At 37.7% G+C, this 16,533-nt stretch overlaps 1 protein-coding gene and 1 pseudogene across 2 annotated transcripts in view; both read right to left on the bottom strand.

Annotated features, from left to right (window-relative positions):
* LOC129463449 (phosphatidylinositol 3,4,5-trisphosphate 3-phosphatase TPTE2) overlaps nucleotides 1–16,533 on the bottom strand; it is an 84,603-nt gene that overhangs the window by 48,126 nt on the left and 19,944 nt on the right. Inside the window, exons 2-7 of one of the 2 annotated variants that reach the window (XM_063618835.1) lie at nucleotides 12,107–12,157; nucleotides 10,563–10,724; nucleotides 3,919–4,038; nucleotides 2,163–2,262; nucleotides 1,953–2,016; nucleotides 1,160–1,224 (exon numbers count right to left, since the gene is read on the bottom strand). In XM_063618835.1, coding sequence (XP_063474905.1) covers nucleotides 1,160–1,224; nucleotides 1,953–2,016; nucleotides 2,163–2,262; nucleotides 3,919–4,038; nucleotides 10,563–10,724; nucleotides 12,107–12,157 — 562 coding nt within the window. The remainder of the gene's footprint in view (nucleotides 1–1,159; nucleotides 1,225–1,952; nucleotides 2,017–2,162; nucleotides 2,263–3,918; nucleotides 4,039–10,562; nucleotides 10,725–12,106; nucleotides 12,158–16,533) is intronic. The other variant, XM_063618834.1, reaches the window with a different exon arrangement.
* On the bottom strand, nucleotides 3,506–3,602 carry LOC129464288 (uncharacterized; annotated as a pseudogene).

A 16,533-nucleotide genomic window follows, 5' to 3' on the forward strand; every position in this document is an offset into this window, starting at 1 on the left:
GATTGTATTTTTATTTTATTCCTTAAATTGTTCAGCTCCACAATCTCTGTCTGGTTTTTAAATGACATATATATCCCTGTCGAATTTCTCATAAGATCATAAATTGTTTTTCTAATTTCATTGATCTATCTGTATTCTCCGTATCTCATAGTTTCCTTAAGATCATTATTTTGAATTCCTTCTTAGACATTTGATATACTCTTTAAATTTAGGGTCTGTTAATGGGGAATTATTGTGTTTCTTTGGAGGTGTAATGTTTCCTTGCTTTTCATGTTTCTTGTGGCCCTAAACTGATTTTTGCACATCTGGGGGAACCGTTGCCTCTTCCAATGTTAGGGAGCTTTCATAGAGAAATACTTTTTCCAGTAGTTGTCTCCTATAGTGTTCATTGAGTAGGGTGCTTTGACTTTGGTTCTGGGTGGGTGCAGTAATATAGTCTTCAGGTGACTTTTTTGGCTGTAATCAGCATTCAGTGGTGTCTGTGAGTGCCTCAGTGGCCTGATGGTGAGTGTTTGTGGAGACAGTGGTGTGGCTTTTCTTGGTGTGAGAGCCATCATTCAGATTAGTTCTCAGGCCTTAGGCATATGCATGCTAGCTGCAGTGGCTTTGCTAATTGTGGGGTATTGCCAACAGCAGGGTGGGCACCAGGCAGGCCAGTCCTCAGTGCCTTAGAAGTGCATGTAGCATATGGTGGCTCTGCTGGTGAAGGGGGTGGGGCTGTTGGCAGCAGTGGGTGCCAGATGGGATGGGCCTTGGGCCTTGGGAGGTGCATGTAGCATGCAGTGGCTCTGTCAGTTGAGGGAAGCCAAGTCATTTTAGACTAGCCAGTCCTCAGATGACCCAGTAGCTGCCCACAGATACATGAATGAGCTTAGTTGAGACAATAAATCCTTTCTGCAAGCACCTGAATTGGACAGTTAAGCCCATACCAAATTCACAAACCATAGTATCATGAGCCAAATAAATAGTTGCTGTCGTAAGCCAGTAAGTTTTGGGGTGGTTTGTAATCACTGGCAATTGGTATCAATCCATTATGATTTTTTTACTTGAAAGAGTACATTTTTAAAAGAATACTGCCATATCTGGGTTAATATTAAACTTATGACTACACAGTCTACATTCACTGAGAAATGAGTATTTGTCAGATAAAGACCCTTACCTCGATTGGATTTCTATAGAAAGACTGCCTTCCAGAAGATGGAAATGACATAGCAATAATACGTTCTGAAAGTCAAAATCATCACTATTACAAACATTATTATAGATTTCATATAACATACAAAAAATTAATTTATACATGATCAGACTCCATTTTCACAGAAAAAAACCTTTTAAAATTGAGGTTGACAGAAAAGAGCTAATACTCAGGATAATCAAATAACATATTAAATTATCCAACACAATGATCTGGTATGGAGTTCTTAAGTCTCCACTAGTTCTAACTGTATGCCATGTACTTATGATGGCCTCAGTCTGAAGTTCCCCTTGTTCTTAGAATTTATTTCTTATCTTAAATACCAGAGAAAATCCAAGAGTTCTGGGCACCAGTGATGGTGGGAACTCCCAAGGTGCTTTGCAGCCCTCTGACTCAGAAAACCTGAGATCTACAAAGCACTGACCTCATTCTCTGGGGTTCTAGGATGAGAAGAGGTCTCTGTGGGATTCTTGGGACTCAGAAATAACTACTAGAGGTTAATAAATTGAAACTCAAATGGGGTCAGCTGAAAATCCATTCAAGTTCCTATGCTGCAACTGAGTAGTCCTGAATTGAGAAGACGTGCAGATCTTCCATTGCCAGGGCTAAACCACAAATATGTCACACTATCACAGTCGCATATATCCTCATGAATAAAGAATATTTTGAATGAATGTGTCTTAGATGAGGCAAAAAAAATACAATTACAAGAAAAAGTGAAGTAATACAAGTAAATCAACAGTTAAGTGTCACAAACCTGTAATGTAAGTGAGGTCTAGGTCAAATCCACCCCTTGTGTATCGGCTTTTGTTTTCTGAAACCTGAGAGTTTAAAATCATCATTAGTTTGTGAAACATTCAACAACATAAAAATAAAAAACATTATACAGTATAGATATCAACCCCTGCCAATGGGTCCCAAAACACAAAATATTTTTCTGAATCATAAGCATGTTTTGCCCACTTACCAGCCTTCTCATCAGCTTTTCAAGTTGTCTTTTTTGATGAGCCAGATGAAAAATTCTTATCAGAATAATAAGTCGTAGAAGTCGAACTAAATGTGTCCATCTAACAATAAATTTAAAAGATCCATTTTTGCTTCAGAAACAGAATTTTATCAATATAAACTATGTCTAGAGCAGCAGTTGTTAACCAGAGGCAATTTTCCCTCCTCTCCCCAGTTACCTACCTGGGGGATACTTGGCAATGTCTGGAGGCATTTAGGTTTTCACAACTGGCGTGCGTGCGTGTGTGTGTGTGTCTGTGTTACTTACATCTAGTGAATAGAGGCCAGGAATTTTGCTAAACACCCTACAATTAATATAGCTGCTCATCGCCCTCTTATGACAATGATCTGGCCCAAAATGTCAGTAATGCTGAGGCTGAGAAATTCTGGTCTAGAGAAATAGTGATACGATAGACTCTTAGCATTTGTAAATTTAATTTTGGGATTTAAGACTAGCATTTTCAATTTTTCCACATCAAAACAAATCGATTATTCTTGTTCATCTTTGTTATTCCCATGAGTAACAGATGTTCACTACAGCTGCTAATGCACATCAGGCAGGCAACAGATTGAGATACTTCCAAAGTGTGCTAGCTGGTATCTCTCCTACCGTCAGAACCACCGAAGCAGAGAACTGATGGTCTGGACTAGTGCTTCTCTGATTTGGGCACATGTCAATAAGAGCCACCTGGAAAAGCTTGTTAAGCTGCAGATTGCTGGTTACCAGAGATACTGATTCGGTGGGTCCAGGGTGGGGGCTAAGGTATTTTTCTTCTTACATTTCTAGCAAGCTGTCAAGTGATGCTGAGGTTTCTAGTCAGAGGACCACATTGGCTAGGGTTATTTTCAAATAATTCCAAAAGCCTATCACTTAACATGCTTTTAGTTGGGGCCTGAGCTGCAGTCCGGGGAAGCTAGGGTACAAAAAGAAATCAGCTATTTGACCCATGAACAAGCTTAGGAAGCCACCATCTACATCCCAGTATACATTTGCTCTTTCATTTTCCTCATTGTCACAGTAAAAAAAGAAAAAGAGTCACCAGGGCCTCATACACTCTTTAGTTTCCTAACCCCTAACAGTTCTAACTTTGCCTGAGCTTTCTTTGTTTCTACCACAACTATACTGCAAAACTCTACTATTGTGTGCTACATGTGTCATCTCCTAGTTTCTCTTCTGTTTGCTATTTTTTAGAAACTCATGATTGAAGTCACTCAAATTTTGAGTTTGCTCAAATAAATTCCCTCTTGGCTGTAGGAAAAATCCAGACAGAACATTATGTGTAAGGGATTTGTAGTTGAAGCACAGAGGGGAATTGTTTTCAATATAAATTTTTTTGATATAGCAGATATTAAACTGATAAGAATATTATACTTGATCTTAGCCAAAAGGCCAAAAAATGATACAAATGGGAATTTGATGAGAACTTCAAAATGTAGAGAAGTTAAAGTTAGTACAAGAGTAAAAGTCCTTCTTTGGGTACTGCATCTTCTTTATTCAATTAATGGTACTTAGTGTGTATATTCTTCACTGGTCCCTAAATATCACAATCTTTTAGTTTCAAAGTATGTGGGAATTTACCTAAACATTTCATTTTAAAGCCATGTATTTGGTATAGAATGAGAACATTTGAAGTTGAAAACATTATATAGAATAAAAGCCACAGAAAATGCTAAAATTAATGAAAAACTTTAAGAGAGGTAAGTCTTATGTTTCATACCTGGGAATATTCCTAAGAAACTTAATGTCAAAAAAAATGTAAACGACATCAACCAGCAAAGGAATCACAATAATGGCAGTATCTAAAATGTTAAATAAGTCAGAAAAATACTGCTGTCTCCTGTAATATAAAACAAAAAAAATAAGTTCATTCCCCCCTGCCAGAAGAGATAGGAATATTTAAAGACCACAAACTATTGACTCATCCCCATTAAGAATTCTACTATCATGAATTATTTAAAATGTATTTTCTAGAGTAGACTAAGGGAAAAATATAACATTCATGGGAAGTTTTCAAACAATGAAATTATATTCATCATTTGACACTTATATGTGACTAAAACACCAACATGGCAATTCAAACATAATAAGAGATATAACTAAATGCATAATAATCACCCTTATTGTGGACAATGGGGTATCTATCCCCTCAAGCATTTATCATTCATGTTACAAACAATCCAATTACACTCTTTCAGTCATTTAAAAATATACAATCAAGTTATTGTTGACTATGGTCAATCTGTTGTGCTATCAAATAGTAGGCGTTACTCATTCTATTTTTTTGTGCCCATTAACCATCCCCACCTCCCCACCCCCAAGCCCTTACTACCATTCCCAGCCTCTGATGACCATCGTTCTACTCTCTAGGTCTATGAGTTCAATTGTTTTTTTTTTTTTTTTTTTTTGTAGAGCCCCATAATAAGTGAGAACATGTGATGTTTATCTTTCTGTGCCTGGCTTATTTCACTTAACAAACATAGTGATCTCCAGTTCCATCCATGTTGTTCCAAATGACAGGATCTCACTCTTTTTTTTTTTTTTTTTTTTTTTTTTGAGATGGAGTTTCACTCTTGTTGCCCAGGCTGGAGTGCAATGGCATGATCTCGGCTCACTGCAACCTCCACCTCCTGGGTGGCAGCAATTATCCTGCCTCAGCCTCACGAGTAGCTGGGATTACAGGCGCCCGGCACCACACCCAGCTAATTTTTGTATTTTTAGTAGAGATGGGGTTTCTCCATGTTGGTCAGGCTGGTCTCGAACTCCGGTGATCTGCCCACCTCAGCCTCCCAAAGTGCTGGGATTACAGGCATGAGCCACTGTACTTGGCCAAGATCTTATTGTTTTTTATGGCTAAATAATACTCTCTTATGTATATGTACTATATTTTCTTTATCCATTCATCTATTGATGGATACTGAGGTTGCTTCCAAATCTTAGCCATTATAACAGTGCTGCAACAAAAAGGGAATGCAGATATCTCTTCTATATACTGATTTCCTTTCTTGTGGGTATCTACCCAGCAGTGGGATTGCTGGATCATATGGTAGTTCTATTTTTAGTTTTTTGAGTAACCTCCAAACTGTTCTCCAATTGGTTCTAATTTACATTTCCATGAACAGTGTATGAGGGTTCTCTTCACATCTTTGTCAGGATTTGTTACTGCCTGACTTTTGGATATAAACCATTTTAGCTGGGGTGAGATGATATCTCATAGTAGTTTTCTACACTGCGAATTTCTCTAATGATCAATGATGTTAAGCATCTCTGGATATGCCTGTTTACCATCTGTATGTTTTCTTTTGAGAAATGCCTGTTCAAATCTTATGCTCATTTAAAAAATTAGATTATTAGATTTTTTCCTAGCGAGTTGCTTGAGCTCCTTACATATTCTGGTTATTAATCCCTTTTCAGATGGGTAGTTTGCAAATATTTTCTCCCATTCTGTGGGCTGTCTCTTCACTTTGCTAATTGTTTCCTCTGCTATGAAGCAGCTTTGTAACTTGATGTGATCCCATTTGCCCATTTTTGCTTTGGTTGCCTGTGCTTGTCAGGTATAGCCCAAGTAATTTTTGCTCAGACCAATGTCCTGGAGATTCTTCCCAATGTTCTCTTGTAGTATAGTAGTTTCATTGAATTCTTAGACTTAAATCTTTGATCCATGTTGATTTGATTTTTGTATATGGTGAGAGGTAGGGGGTCTAGGTGCATTCTTCTGTATGTGTGTATCTAGTTTTCCCAGAACCATTTGTTGAAGAGACATCTTTTGTTCAATGTATGTTCTTGGCACATTTATTAAAAATGAGTTCACTGTAAGTGTGTGTGGATTTGTTTCTGTGTTCTCTATTCTGTTCCAGTGGTCTATGTGTCTGTTTTTATGCCAGTGCCATGGTGTTTTGGTTATATAGTTCTGTAGTATAATTTGAAGTCAGGTAATGTGATTCCTACAGCTTTGTTCTTTTTGCATAGAATAGCTTTGGCTATTCTGGGTCTTTTGTGGCTCCATATAAATTTTAAGATTCTTTCTTCTACATCTGTGAAGAATGTCATTCATATTTTGACAGGGAGTGCATTGAATCTGTAAATTGCTTTGGATAGTATGGACATTTTAACAATATTGATTCTTCCAATCCATGAACATGGAATCTCTTTCCATTTTTTGGTGTCCTCTTCAATTTCTTTCATCAGTGTTTTATCATTTTCATTATAAAGATCTTACACGGCTTTGTTTAGGTTAATTTCTAGGTATTTAATTTTATTTGTGGCTATTTTATATAGGACCACTTTTTAAATGTCCTTTCCAAATGGTTCACTGTTGACATATAGAAATGCTACTGATTTTTGTATATTGATTTTGTATCCTGCAACTTTACTGAATTTATCAATTCTAATAGTTTTTTTTGTGGAGTCTTTAGTATTTTCCAAATAAAATGTATCATCTGCAAACACAAGGATAATTTTACTTCTTCCATCCCGATTTGTATTTCTTTTTTTATTCCCTTTCTTTCTCTTCTATAATGGCTCTAGCTAGGACTTCCGGTACTATGTTGAACAACAGTGGTAAAAGTGGGCATCCTCATTGTGTTCTAGATCACAGAGAAAAGCTTTTCATTTTTTCCCCATTCGGTACGGTACTGACTGTGGGTCTGTCATATATGGTTTTTATTATGTTGAGGTGTGTTACTTCTATACCCAGTTTTTTTAGGGTGTTTACCATGAAGGGATGTTGAATTTTATCAAATGCTTTTTCAGCATCAACTGAAATGATCTTATGGTTTTTATCCTTTATTGTGTGGATATAATGTATCGTATTGATTGATTTGCAAATGTTGAACCATCCTTGCATCCCAGAGACACATCCCACTTGTCATGATGAATGATCTTTCCCATTTATTGTTGAATTCAGTTTTCTAGTGTCTTGTTGAGGATTTTTGCATCAATATTTATCAGATATATTAGCATGTTTTTGGTTTTGGTTTTGGTTTTTGGGTTTGTTTGTTTGCTTGTTTTATTCATTTATTTATTTATTTTGAGACTGAGTCTCACTCTGTCACCCAGGCTGGAGTGCAGTGGTGTGATCTCAGCTCACTGCAACGTCTGCCTCCCAGGTTCAAGTGATTCTCCTGCCTCGGCCTCGTGAGTAGCTGAAATTACAGGCACCCGGCACCACACCCAGCTAATTTTTGTATTTTTAGTAGAGACAGGGTTTCACCATATTGGCCAGGCTGGTCTTGAACTCCTGACCTCCAGTAAACCACTCGCCTCTGCCTCCCAAAGTGCTGGGATTATAGCAGTGAGCCACCACTTCTAGCCTACAGGTGTCTTTATGGGACAAGAGTGTTTCCTGTAGGCAACAGATCAATGGGACTTTTTATTTTATTTATGTATTTATTTATTTTTGAGATGGAGTCTTGCTCTGTCACCAGGCTGGAGTGCAGTGGCACCATCTCGGCTCACTGCAACCTCTGCCTCCCGGGTTCAAGTGATTCTCTTGCCTCAGCCTCCTGAGTAGCTGGGACTACGGGTGCACACCACCACACCCTGCTAATTTTTGTATTTTTAGTAGAGACAGGGTTTCACCATGTTTGCCAGGATGGTCTCTAGCTCTTGACCTCGTGATCTGCCTGCCTTGGCCTCCCAAACTGCTGGGATTACAGGCATGAGCCACCACACCTGGATGGGTCTTGTTCTTTCATCCATTCATCCACTCTGTCTTTTGATTGAAAAGTTGAGTCTACTGACACTCAATGTTATTATTGATAAGTAAGGACTTACTCCTGCCATTTTCTTATTTGTTTTCTGGTTGTTTTGGGGTCTTCTCTTCCTTCTTTCCTTCCTGTCTTCCATTAGTGAAGGTAATTTTCTCTGGTGATACGATTTAGTTTCTTGTTTTTTATTTTTCATGTATCCATTGTTATGTTTTTCGGTTTGAGGTTACCATGAGGCTTGTAAATACTATCTTATAATCCATTATTTTAATCTTATAATAACAGTTTTCATAAACAAGTAAAAAGAAAACTAATAAAAATTCTACAACTTAACTTTGTCTCCCTATTTTTTAACTTTTTGTTATTTCTATTTATATCTTATTATACCATCTATGTCTTGAAAAGTTTTAGTTAATATTTTTGATTGGCTCATAGTTTAGTCTCTCTACTTAGAATAAGAGTAGTTTATACATTATAGTTACAGTGTTATAACATTTTGCATTTTTCTGTATACCTAACTGTTACCAGTGAGTTTTATACCTTCAGGTTGTTACTTATGGCTCATTAATGTCCTTATCTTTCTGATTGAAATACTCCCTTTAGCATTTCTTCTAGGACAGGTCTGGTGTTGACAAAATCCCTCAGCTTTTGTGTGGAAAAGTCTTTATTTCCCCTTCACTTTGAAGGATATTTTCACTGGATACACTGTTCTAGGGTAAATGTTTTTTTCATTCAGCACTTTCAATATGTCATGCCACTCTCTCCTGGCCTGAAACATTTCTACTGAAGAGTCTGCTGCCAGATATATTGTAGCTCCATTGTATATTATTGATTTCTTTTCTCTTGCTGCTTTTAAGATCCTTTCTTTATCCTTGATCTTTGGGACTGTGATTATTAAATTCCTTGAGGTAGTCTTCTTTGAGTTACATCTGCTCGGTGTTTTATAGCTTTCTTGTACTTGGATATTGATATCTTTCTGTAGGTTTGGGACGTTCTGTTACTATCCCTTTGAATAAACTTTCTACACTCCCCACCTCCTCTTTAAGGCCAATACCACTTAGATTTGTCCTTTTGAGGCTATTTTCTAGATCCTGTAGGCACGCGTCATTGTTTTTTATTCTTTCCTTTGTCTCCTCTATGTATTTTGAAATAGCCTGTCTTCAAGCTCATTAATTCTTTCTTCTGGTTTGTCAATTCTGCTATGAAAAGACTCTAATGCATTCTTTGGGGTGCCAATTACATTTTTTGGCTCCAGAATTTCTGCTTGATTCTTTTAAATTATTTCAATCTCTTTGTTAAACTTATCTAATAGAATTATGAATTCCTTCTCTGTGTTATCTTGAATTTCTTTGAGTTTCCTCAACACAGCTATTTTGATTTCTTTGTCTAAAAGGTCACATATCTCTGTTTCTACAGGATTGGCCCCTGGTGTCTTATTTAGTTCATTTGGTGAGGTCATGTTTTCCTGGATAGTGTTGATGCTAGCAGATGTTCTTTGGTGTCTGAGCATTGAAGAGTTAGGTATTTATTGTAGTTTTCACTGTATTTATTGTAGTTTTCACTGTCGGGCTTGTTTGTACCCGTCTTTCTTGGGAAGGCTTTCCAGATATTTGAAAGAACTTGGGTATTGTGATCTAAGCTGTATCTGCTTTAGGGGGCACCCCAAGCCTCCTAAACTCTGTGGTTCTTGCAGACTCATAGTGGTACTGCCTTAATGGGCTTGGACAAGATCCAGGATAATTCTCTGCATTACCAAAAAGAGACTCTTGTTTTCTTCCCTTACTTTCTCCCAAACAAACAGAGTCTCTCTCTCTCTGTTCTGAGGCACCTAAAGCTTGGGGTTGAGTGATACAAGCACCCCTGTGGCCACCACTACTGTGACTGCATTGGGTCAGACCTGAGGCCAGCACAGCACTGGGTCTTGCCCAAGACCTGCTATAACCACTCCTTGGCTATTGCAGAACTTTGCTGAAGGCCTTGGGGCTCTACAGTCATCACATGGTAAAAACAGCCAGGCCTGTGTCCTTCCCTTCAGGACGGCAAGTTCTCCTAGCCTCCAGGTGGATCCAAAGGTGATCAGGGCCTAGATCAAAAGCTTTAAAAGTCTACCTAGTGTTTTATTGTGCTATGGCTGAGCTGTCACTCAAACCACAAGATGCAGTCCCTCCCACTCTTTCCACCCCTGTCCAAAGGCAGAGGAGAAGCAATCCATGGCCACCTCAAACACAGGCCATGGGGGGTTACTGCCAGACTACCACCAATGTTCTCATAAGGCCCAAAGGCTCTTAGGTCAGTTTGTGGTGAATGCTCCTGTTAATTATTTTAAAATGCTTCTTTTTTTTTTTTTTTTTTTTTTGAGATGGAGTCTTGCCCTATCACCCAGGCTAGAGTGCAATGGCGTGATCTCGGCTCAATGCAACTTCTGCCGCCCAGGTTCAAATGATTCTCCTGCCTCAGCCTCCCAAGCAGCTGGGATTACAGGCAACCACCACCACGCCCAGCTAATTTTTGTATTTTTAGTAGAGACGGGGTTTCACCATGTTGGCCAGGATTGTCTCGAAATCCTGACTTTGAGATCCTCCCACCTCAGCCTCCCAAAGTGCTTCTTATAAAAGTACAAAATAGTTTAATGCATTACAAAAATAATCAAACTTACCCTTCTACAAATACTCGAAGAAGAACATCCATGAGAAAAAATAAGGCAATAGCTAGAGAAATAGAATGATACTCCAAAGGAATATAAAGTTTGCTATCAGTGAAAATTAGGTTGGCAAGGAGGAGAGTGACATCCAGTAAGACCAGGAAAACTCCAAATATTCTAAAATAAATAAATAAATAAATAAATAAATAAATAAATAAATAAATAGATAAAGGGGCATTTGTCCCTATAGCTATACTATATTTAAGCCACTGATCAGGTACCAAAACATTATTATTTAGTATTAATCTGCCCAGTGGTGGGAAAACTGTAATGCCTTAGAATCTCAGCAAAATCACTATTTTCACCCAATAGAAGCAGTTCTTAATAAACAAAATTCTCACCCAACCACTTCACAAGATATTATCATGGCCTTTTATAGTAGACACATCAGACCAACATCTCAAGAGAGAAAAGTAAAACTGAATTAAAATCACCTGTGTCTGTTTACAAACTCTTCTTAAAATTTGAGAATTTCATAAGAAGTTTATACCAACTTCTCATAAAAAATAAACCCTCATTAATCTGGATACTTCTAGCATAGTGATGGGCACATGAGTCTTGAACTCTAAAGTACTTCCTGCCAGTTGCTGTTACATATCCTAAATACATTCTGCATAAATTGATTAGACTATTTGCCTAATCTATGAAGATGAATTAGTCTTTGAAGTACTTTTTTAAAAATTTGCAGCTCAAATTCAAATATTACTAATTCAAAAGGAAACAATTATATTGCATAAATCTATATCATAGTATGAAATCTTACTCTTATGTAGAGAATAGTCTAAGTAAATTGTTTCCAGAATTAAAGAGTAATTCTAGATGTACAAGGGACTTCATAAAACACTTTACTAATAATTATAGAATTTTAACATTTCATTTTCATTAATGTTACTTTTGCAGATGGAAGAAAAACAATATTAATATGTTACTATTAATCTTAGGCAAAAGCCATTTATTTGCAATTCTTAATGTCCAGCTTAAACCAAAATTCCATGATAAATCAGATTACATTAGATGGGGCACATGGCTACTTGGCAACTGATGGACAGTGGAAATGCTTTTTTGTTATTTTATTTCAGTGTTTCTCGTTGAAGTATTAAGTCTCATATATATCTATATATGTATAGATATATATGAGACTCATATTTTTTTTCTTTCTTTTTTTTTTTTTACATGGAGTCTTGCTGTGTCGCCAAGGCTGCTGCGCAATGGTGCAATTTCAGCTCACTGCAACCTATGCCTCCTCGGTTCAAGCGATTCTTCTACCTCATCCTCCTGAGTAGCTGGGATTACAGGCACCCGCCATTATGCTTGGCTAATTTTTGTATTTTTAGTAGAGATGGGGTTTCACCATGTTAGCCAGGCTGGTCCTGAACTCCTGACTTCATGTGATCTGCCCGCCTCGGCCTCCCAGAGTGCTGGGATTACAGGCGTGAGCCACCGCGCCCAGCCAAGTCTCAGATATATTTAATACATGGTGTTTTCTATGTCTCACATACCCAAATGCAAAGGATGATACAATTGAACGCACAATTTTCTTAATCCTGCTGCTGCAAAAAGAAGTAAAAATAAAATTAATCAGATTTCTTCTAACATATATTGTAAATTTAACCAAAAAACAAACGGCTTTATAAATATAATTTTAAAAGAAAATTATTCAGAAGTTGTATAACAAAATGCTTTTTACTAATAGCTAAAATTTTATTCTTCCTGCTCTATGAGTATTTTACTTGTTTACTTTGCTATCCAGAAGACAGTAAACTTTGGATGTTTAGTAACATTTCCATTGCATGCAAAACCCTAACCCCAACTTTATAGCAATACTAAACTTAAACGTGTGGTCATCAACTCAAGGAGTACAGCATGAAGACAGAAAAGGGTGGTAGAAGAGAACTGTATTTTAATGCCGGCCTGGGCAAGTCATCAAACTTTGGCCAGATCTCAGTTTCCGCTGCAATAAAATCAGGTGTTTCAGGAATGAGCATAGGGAGTAAATGATGCTCTTGTCATCTCCTCAAACTAGACACCTAGTGAACAGATACACATTAGCAAGAGTCGCATATGAGGTTGCAAATGAACTTCAGAGGTAAGGCATTTTAGTAAGATATACTTCAAAGGACAAACACCCGAAAGACTGGGCTCCTTCCATTACTCAGAGAAAGGAGAACCTGTCTGATGGAGCCTCCAATAATGCCTCATTTTACCTTATGGCTGGAGACAAGGTAGCTGATGAAGAACAATTTTTTTTGTCCTACTGAAGCCTCCTGTGTTGGAGGAGTCTTCAGGAAGTTTCTGTCATACTGAAGCCTCCAACATAGGACTCAAATTCCACCCCGAGAGCCATGAATCCTAAGACAATGCTCACAGCCTGTGCCTAAGACTGGAGAACAAAGAGGGCAGATACTGAGCAGAACTGGGGCACTGACAAAATTGGCCTTTGACATGAACAGACATTTCTCAAAAGAAGACATACATGTGGACAACAAGCATAAGAAGAAAAGCTCAATATCACAGATTAAAGAAATGCAAATCAAAACCACAATGAGATACCATTTCACACTAGTCAGAATGGCTATTACTAAAAAGCCAAAAAATAACAGATGCTGGCAAGGTTGCAGAGAAAAGGGAACACTTATACATTGTTGGTGGGAGTATAAATTAGTTCAACCACTGTAAAAAGCAGTATGGCAATACCTTGAAGAGCTAAAAGCAGAACTATTTGACTGAGCAATCCCATTACTGAGTAGATACCCAGAGGAATATAAATCATTCTACTATAAAGATACATGCATATGAATGTTCACTGCAAGCACTATTTACAATAGCAAAGACATGGAATAAACCTAGGTACCCATCAATGACAGATTGGATAAAGAAAATGTGGTACATATATACCATGGAACACTATGCAGCCATAATAAAAGAATGAGATCATGTATTCTGTGGGAACATGGATGGAGCTGGAGGCTCTTATCCTTAGCAAACTAGTGCAGAAACAGAAAACCAAATACTGAATGTTCTCACCTATCAGTGGTCGCTAAATCATAAGGACTTATGAACACAAAGAAGGAAATAGACACTGGGGTCTACTTAAGTGGGGAGGGTAGGAGGAGAGAGAGGAGCAGAAAAGATAACTATCTGGGTACTGAGCTTAATACCTGGATGATGAAATAATATGTAAAAAAAAAAAAAAAACCTCCCTGACACAAGTTTACCTATGTAACAAACCTCACGTGTACCTCCAAACCTAAAATAAAAGTTAAAAAAAACAAAATTGGCCTTTGATGAATGATGTTAGGTTAACCTGAGATAAAGGAAATCCCCAATCCTTCTAATCTTCCCCCCTCCACCTGGACCCACCACCTCCACCCAGGCTTGGAGAGTTAAGGCTGATGTAGATGGAGGATCAATTGGCCAAAAGAGGTGAATTCTCTCCTCAAGTTGCCATTCCCTTACTACAAGAACCTCTGATCCCACACAGTCTACTGGATCTCTGGGTATCAAGGAAATGTCATAAATCTGAACTCACTTGACAATGTCACCATACAGAACCTAGTCTGACAGATTACAAAGGCATGAAGAAGTGGCTTGGGTGGCTTTAGCCCCTGAATCTGTTTCAGTGTCCCCTGAAATTATACCAAGTAAATACACAATTGAGACTTTTTTGTTTAAAAAAAGTGTACTATGTAAATGCAGCTTCAAGCAGTTATGTGCAGAGTTTGCAGGGAAATAACTATGACTCAGTAAATGCATATCCAGGAAAAGTACTGTTCACACTCGGGAGCAGCAGACACTCCAACATGAAGCAACACGAAGCACAGCCTCCGTGTACCTTTCCTAAAAACAATTACTCAGAGTGCTTGAGTCAGCTGAGCAATGAATCAAAATGAAGAACACAGAAATAAGGAAGATGACTTACAGAGAAAAGATGGTAAATAATATAAACTCAAAATTAGGTAAGTCTAAATAATAATTGATAATGTAGCATAAAAATGTAGCAGGTGAACAAAAGCAATGGCAACAAAAACCAAAATTGACAAACAGGATCTAATTAAACTAAAGAGCTTCTGCACAGCAAAAGAAACTACCACCAGAGTGAACAGGCAACCTACAGAATGGGAGAAAATTTTTGCAATCTACTCATCTGACAAAGGGCTAATATCCAGAATCTACAAAGAACTCAAACAAATTTACAAGAAAAAAACAAACAACCCCATCAAAAAGTGGGCAAAGGATATGAACAGACACTTCTCAAAAGAAGACATTTATGCAGCCAACAGACACATGAAAAAATGCTCATCATCACTGGCCATCAAAGAAATGCAAATCAAAACCACAATGACATACCATCTCACACCAGTTAGAATGGTGATCATTAAAAAGTCAAGAAACAACAGGTGCTGGAGAGGATGGGGAGAAATTGAACACTTTTACACTGTTGGTGGGACTGTACATTAGTTCAACCATTATGGAAGTCAGTGTGGCGATTCCTCAAGGATCTAAAACTAGAAATACCATTTGACCCAGTTGTCCCATTACTGGGTATATACCCAAAGGATTATAAATCATGCTGCTATAAAGACACATGCACACGTATGTTTATTGCAGCACTATTCACAATAGCAAAGACTTGGAACCAACCCAAATGGCCATCAATGATAGACTGGATTAAGAAAATATGGCACATATACACCATGGAATGCTATGCAGCCATAAAAAAGGATGAGTTCATGTCCTTTGTAGGGACATGGATGAAGCTGGAAACCATCATTCTCAGCAAACTATCACCAGGTCAGAAAACCAAACACTGCATGTTCTCACTCACAGGTGGGAATTGAACAATGAGAACACATGGACACAGGAAGGGGGGGAACATCACACTCCAGGGCCTGTCATGGGGTGGGGGGTTGGGGGAGGGATAGCATTAGGAGATATACCTAATGTAAATGACGAATTAATGGGTACAGCACACCAACATGGCACATGCATACATATGTAACAAACCTGCACATTGTGCACATGTACCCTAGAACTTAAAGTATAATAATAAAAATAATGTAGCAGGTGAAAATGTAAATAAATGATTCTAAAAGTAAAGATAAATAATATAAAATCATGAATAATAGTATTGATTTTAATTTTTAGGCATTCTTACACTAGGATTCAAGGTGTGGAAGAAGATAGAAGTAAAGGCAGGTTGCATTTTTTATCTTTCACAAGTACAAGTCCAGTTTTATTCTCGATATTGATGGAAAAAATGGTATAATTATGTTTTATAAACATTTAAATATAAACATTGATAGACTAGAAATGGGCTTCTGACTTGCATATCAATAAAAAATGCAAGGGATAAAAACAAATCAATTAATATCAAAATATATACAAATTTATAAAGAAAATATCAAAGTATCTTTAATAAAGAAAAAGATGATAAATAAAACCAAACATACCAGAAATCATAAATACAAACATATTACTGTCATATTGCATATTGAGAAATACTCTCAGATAACTTTGAAATGAAAGGCATTACATGCTACACATGAGAGACAAAAACTAAATTTAAATGACAATTCAAAAATAAAAGAGATAGAGGCCAGGCACAGTGGCTCACGCCTGTAATCCCAGCACTTTGGGTGGCCAAGGTGGGCGGATCATGAGGTCAGGAGATCGAGACCATCCTGGCCAACAAGGTGAAACTCCATCTCTACTAAAAATACAAAAAATTAGCTGGGTGTGGTGGTGCGTGACTGTAGTCCCAGCTACTCAGGAGGCTGAGGCAGGAGAATCGCTTGAACCTGGGAGGCGCAGGTTGCAGTGAGCTGAGTGGTGCCACTGCACTCCAGCCTGGTGACAGGATGAGACTCCAGCTCAAAAAAAAAAAAAAAAAAAAAAAGAGATAGAAAAAGATATGAGATACTAAAAC

Source organism: Symphalangus syndactylus, chromosome 15 (assembly GCF_028878055.3).
Source record: "Symphalangus syndactylus isolate Jambi chromosome 15, NHGRI_mSymSyn1-v2.1_pri, whole genome shotgun sequence".
NCBI classification, from domain to species: Eukaryota; Metazoa; Chordata; class Mammalia; order Primates; family Hylobatidae; genus Symphalangus; species Symphalangus syndactylus.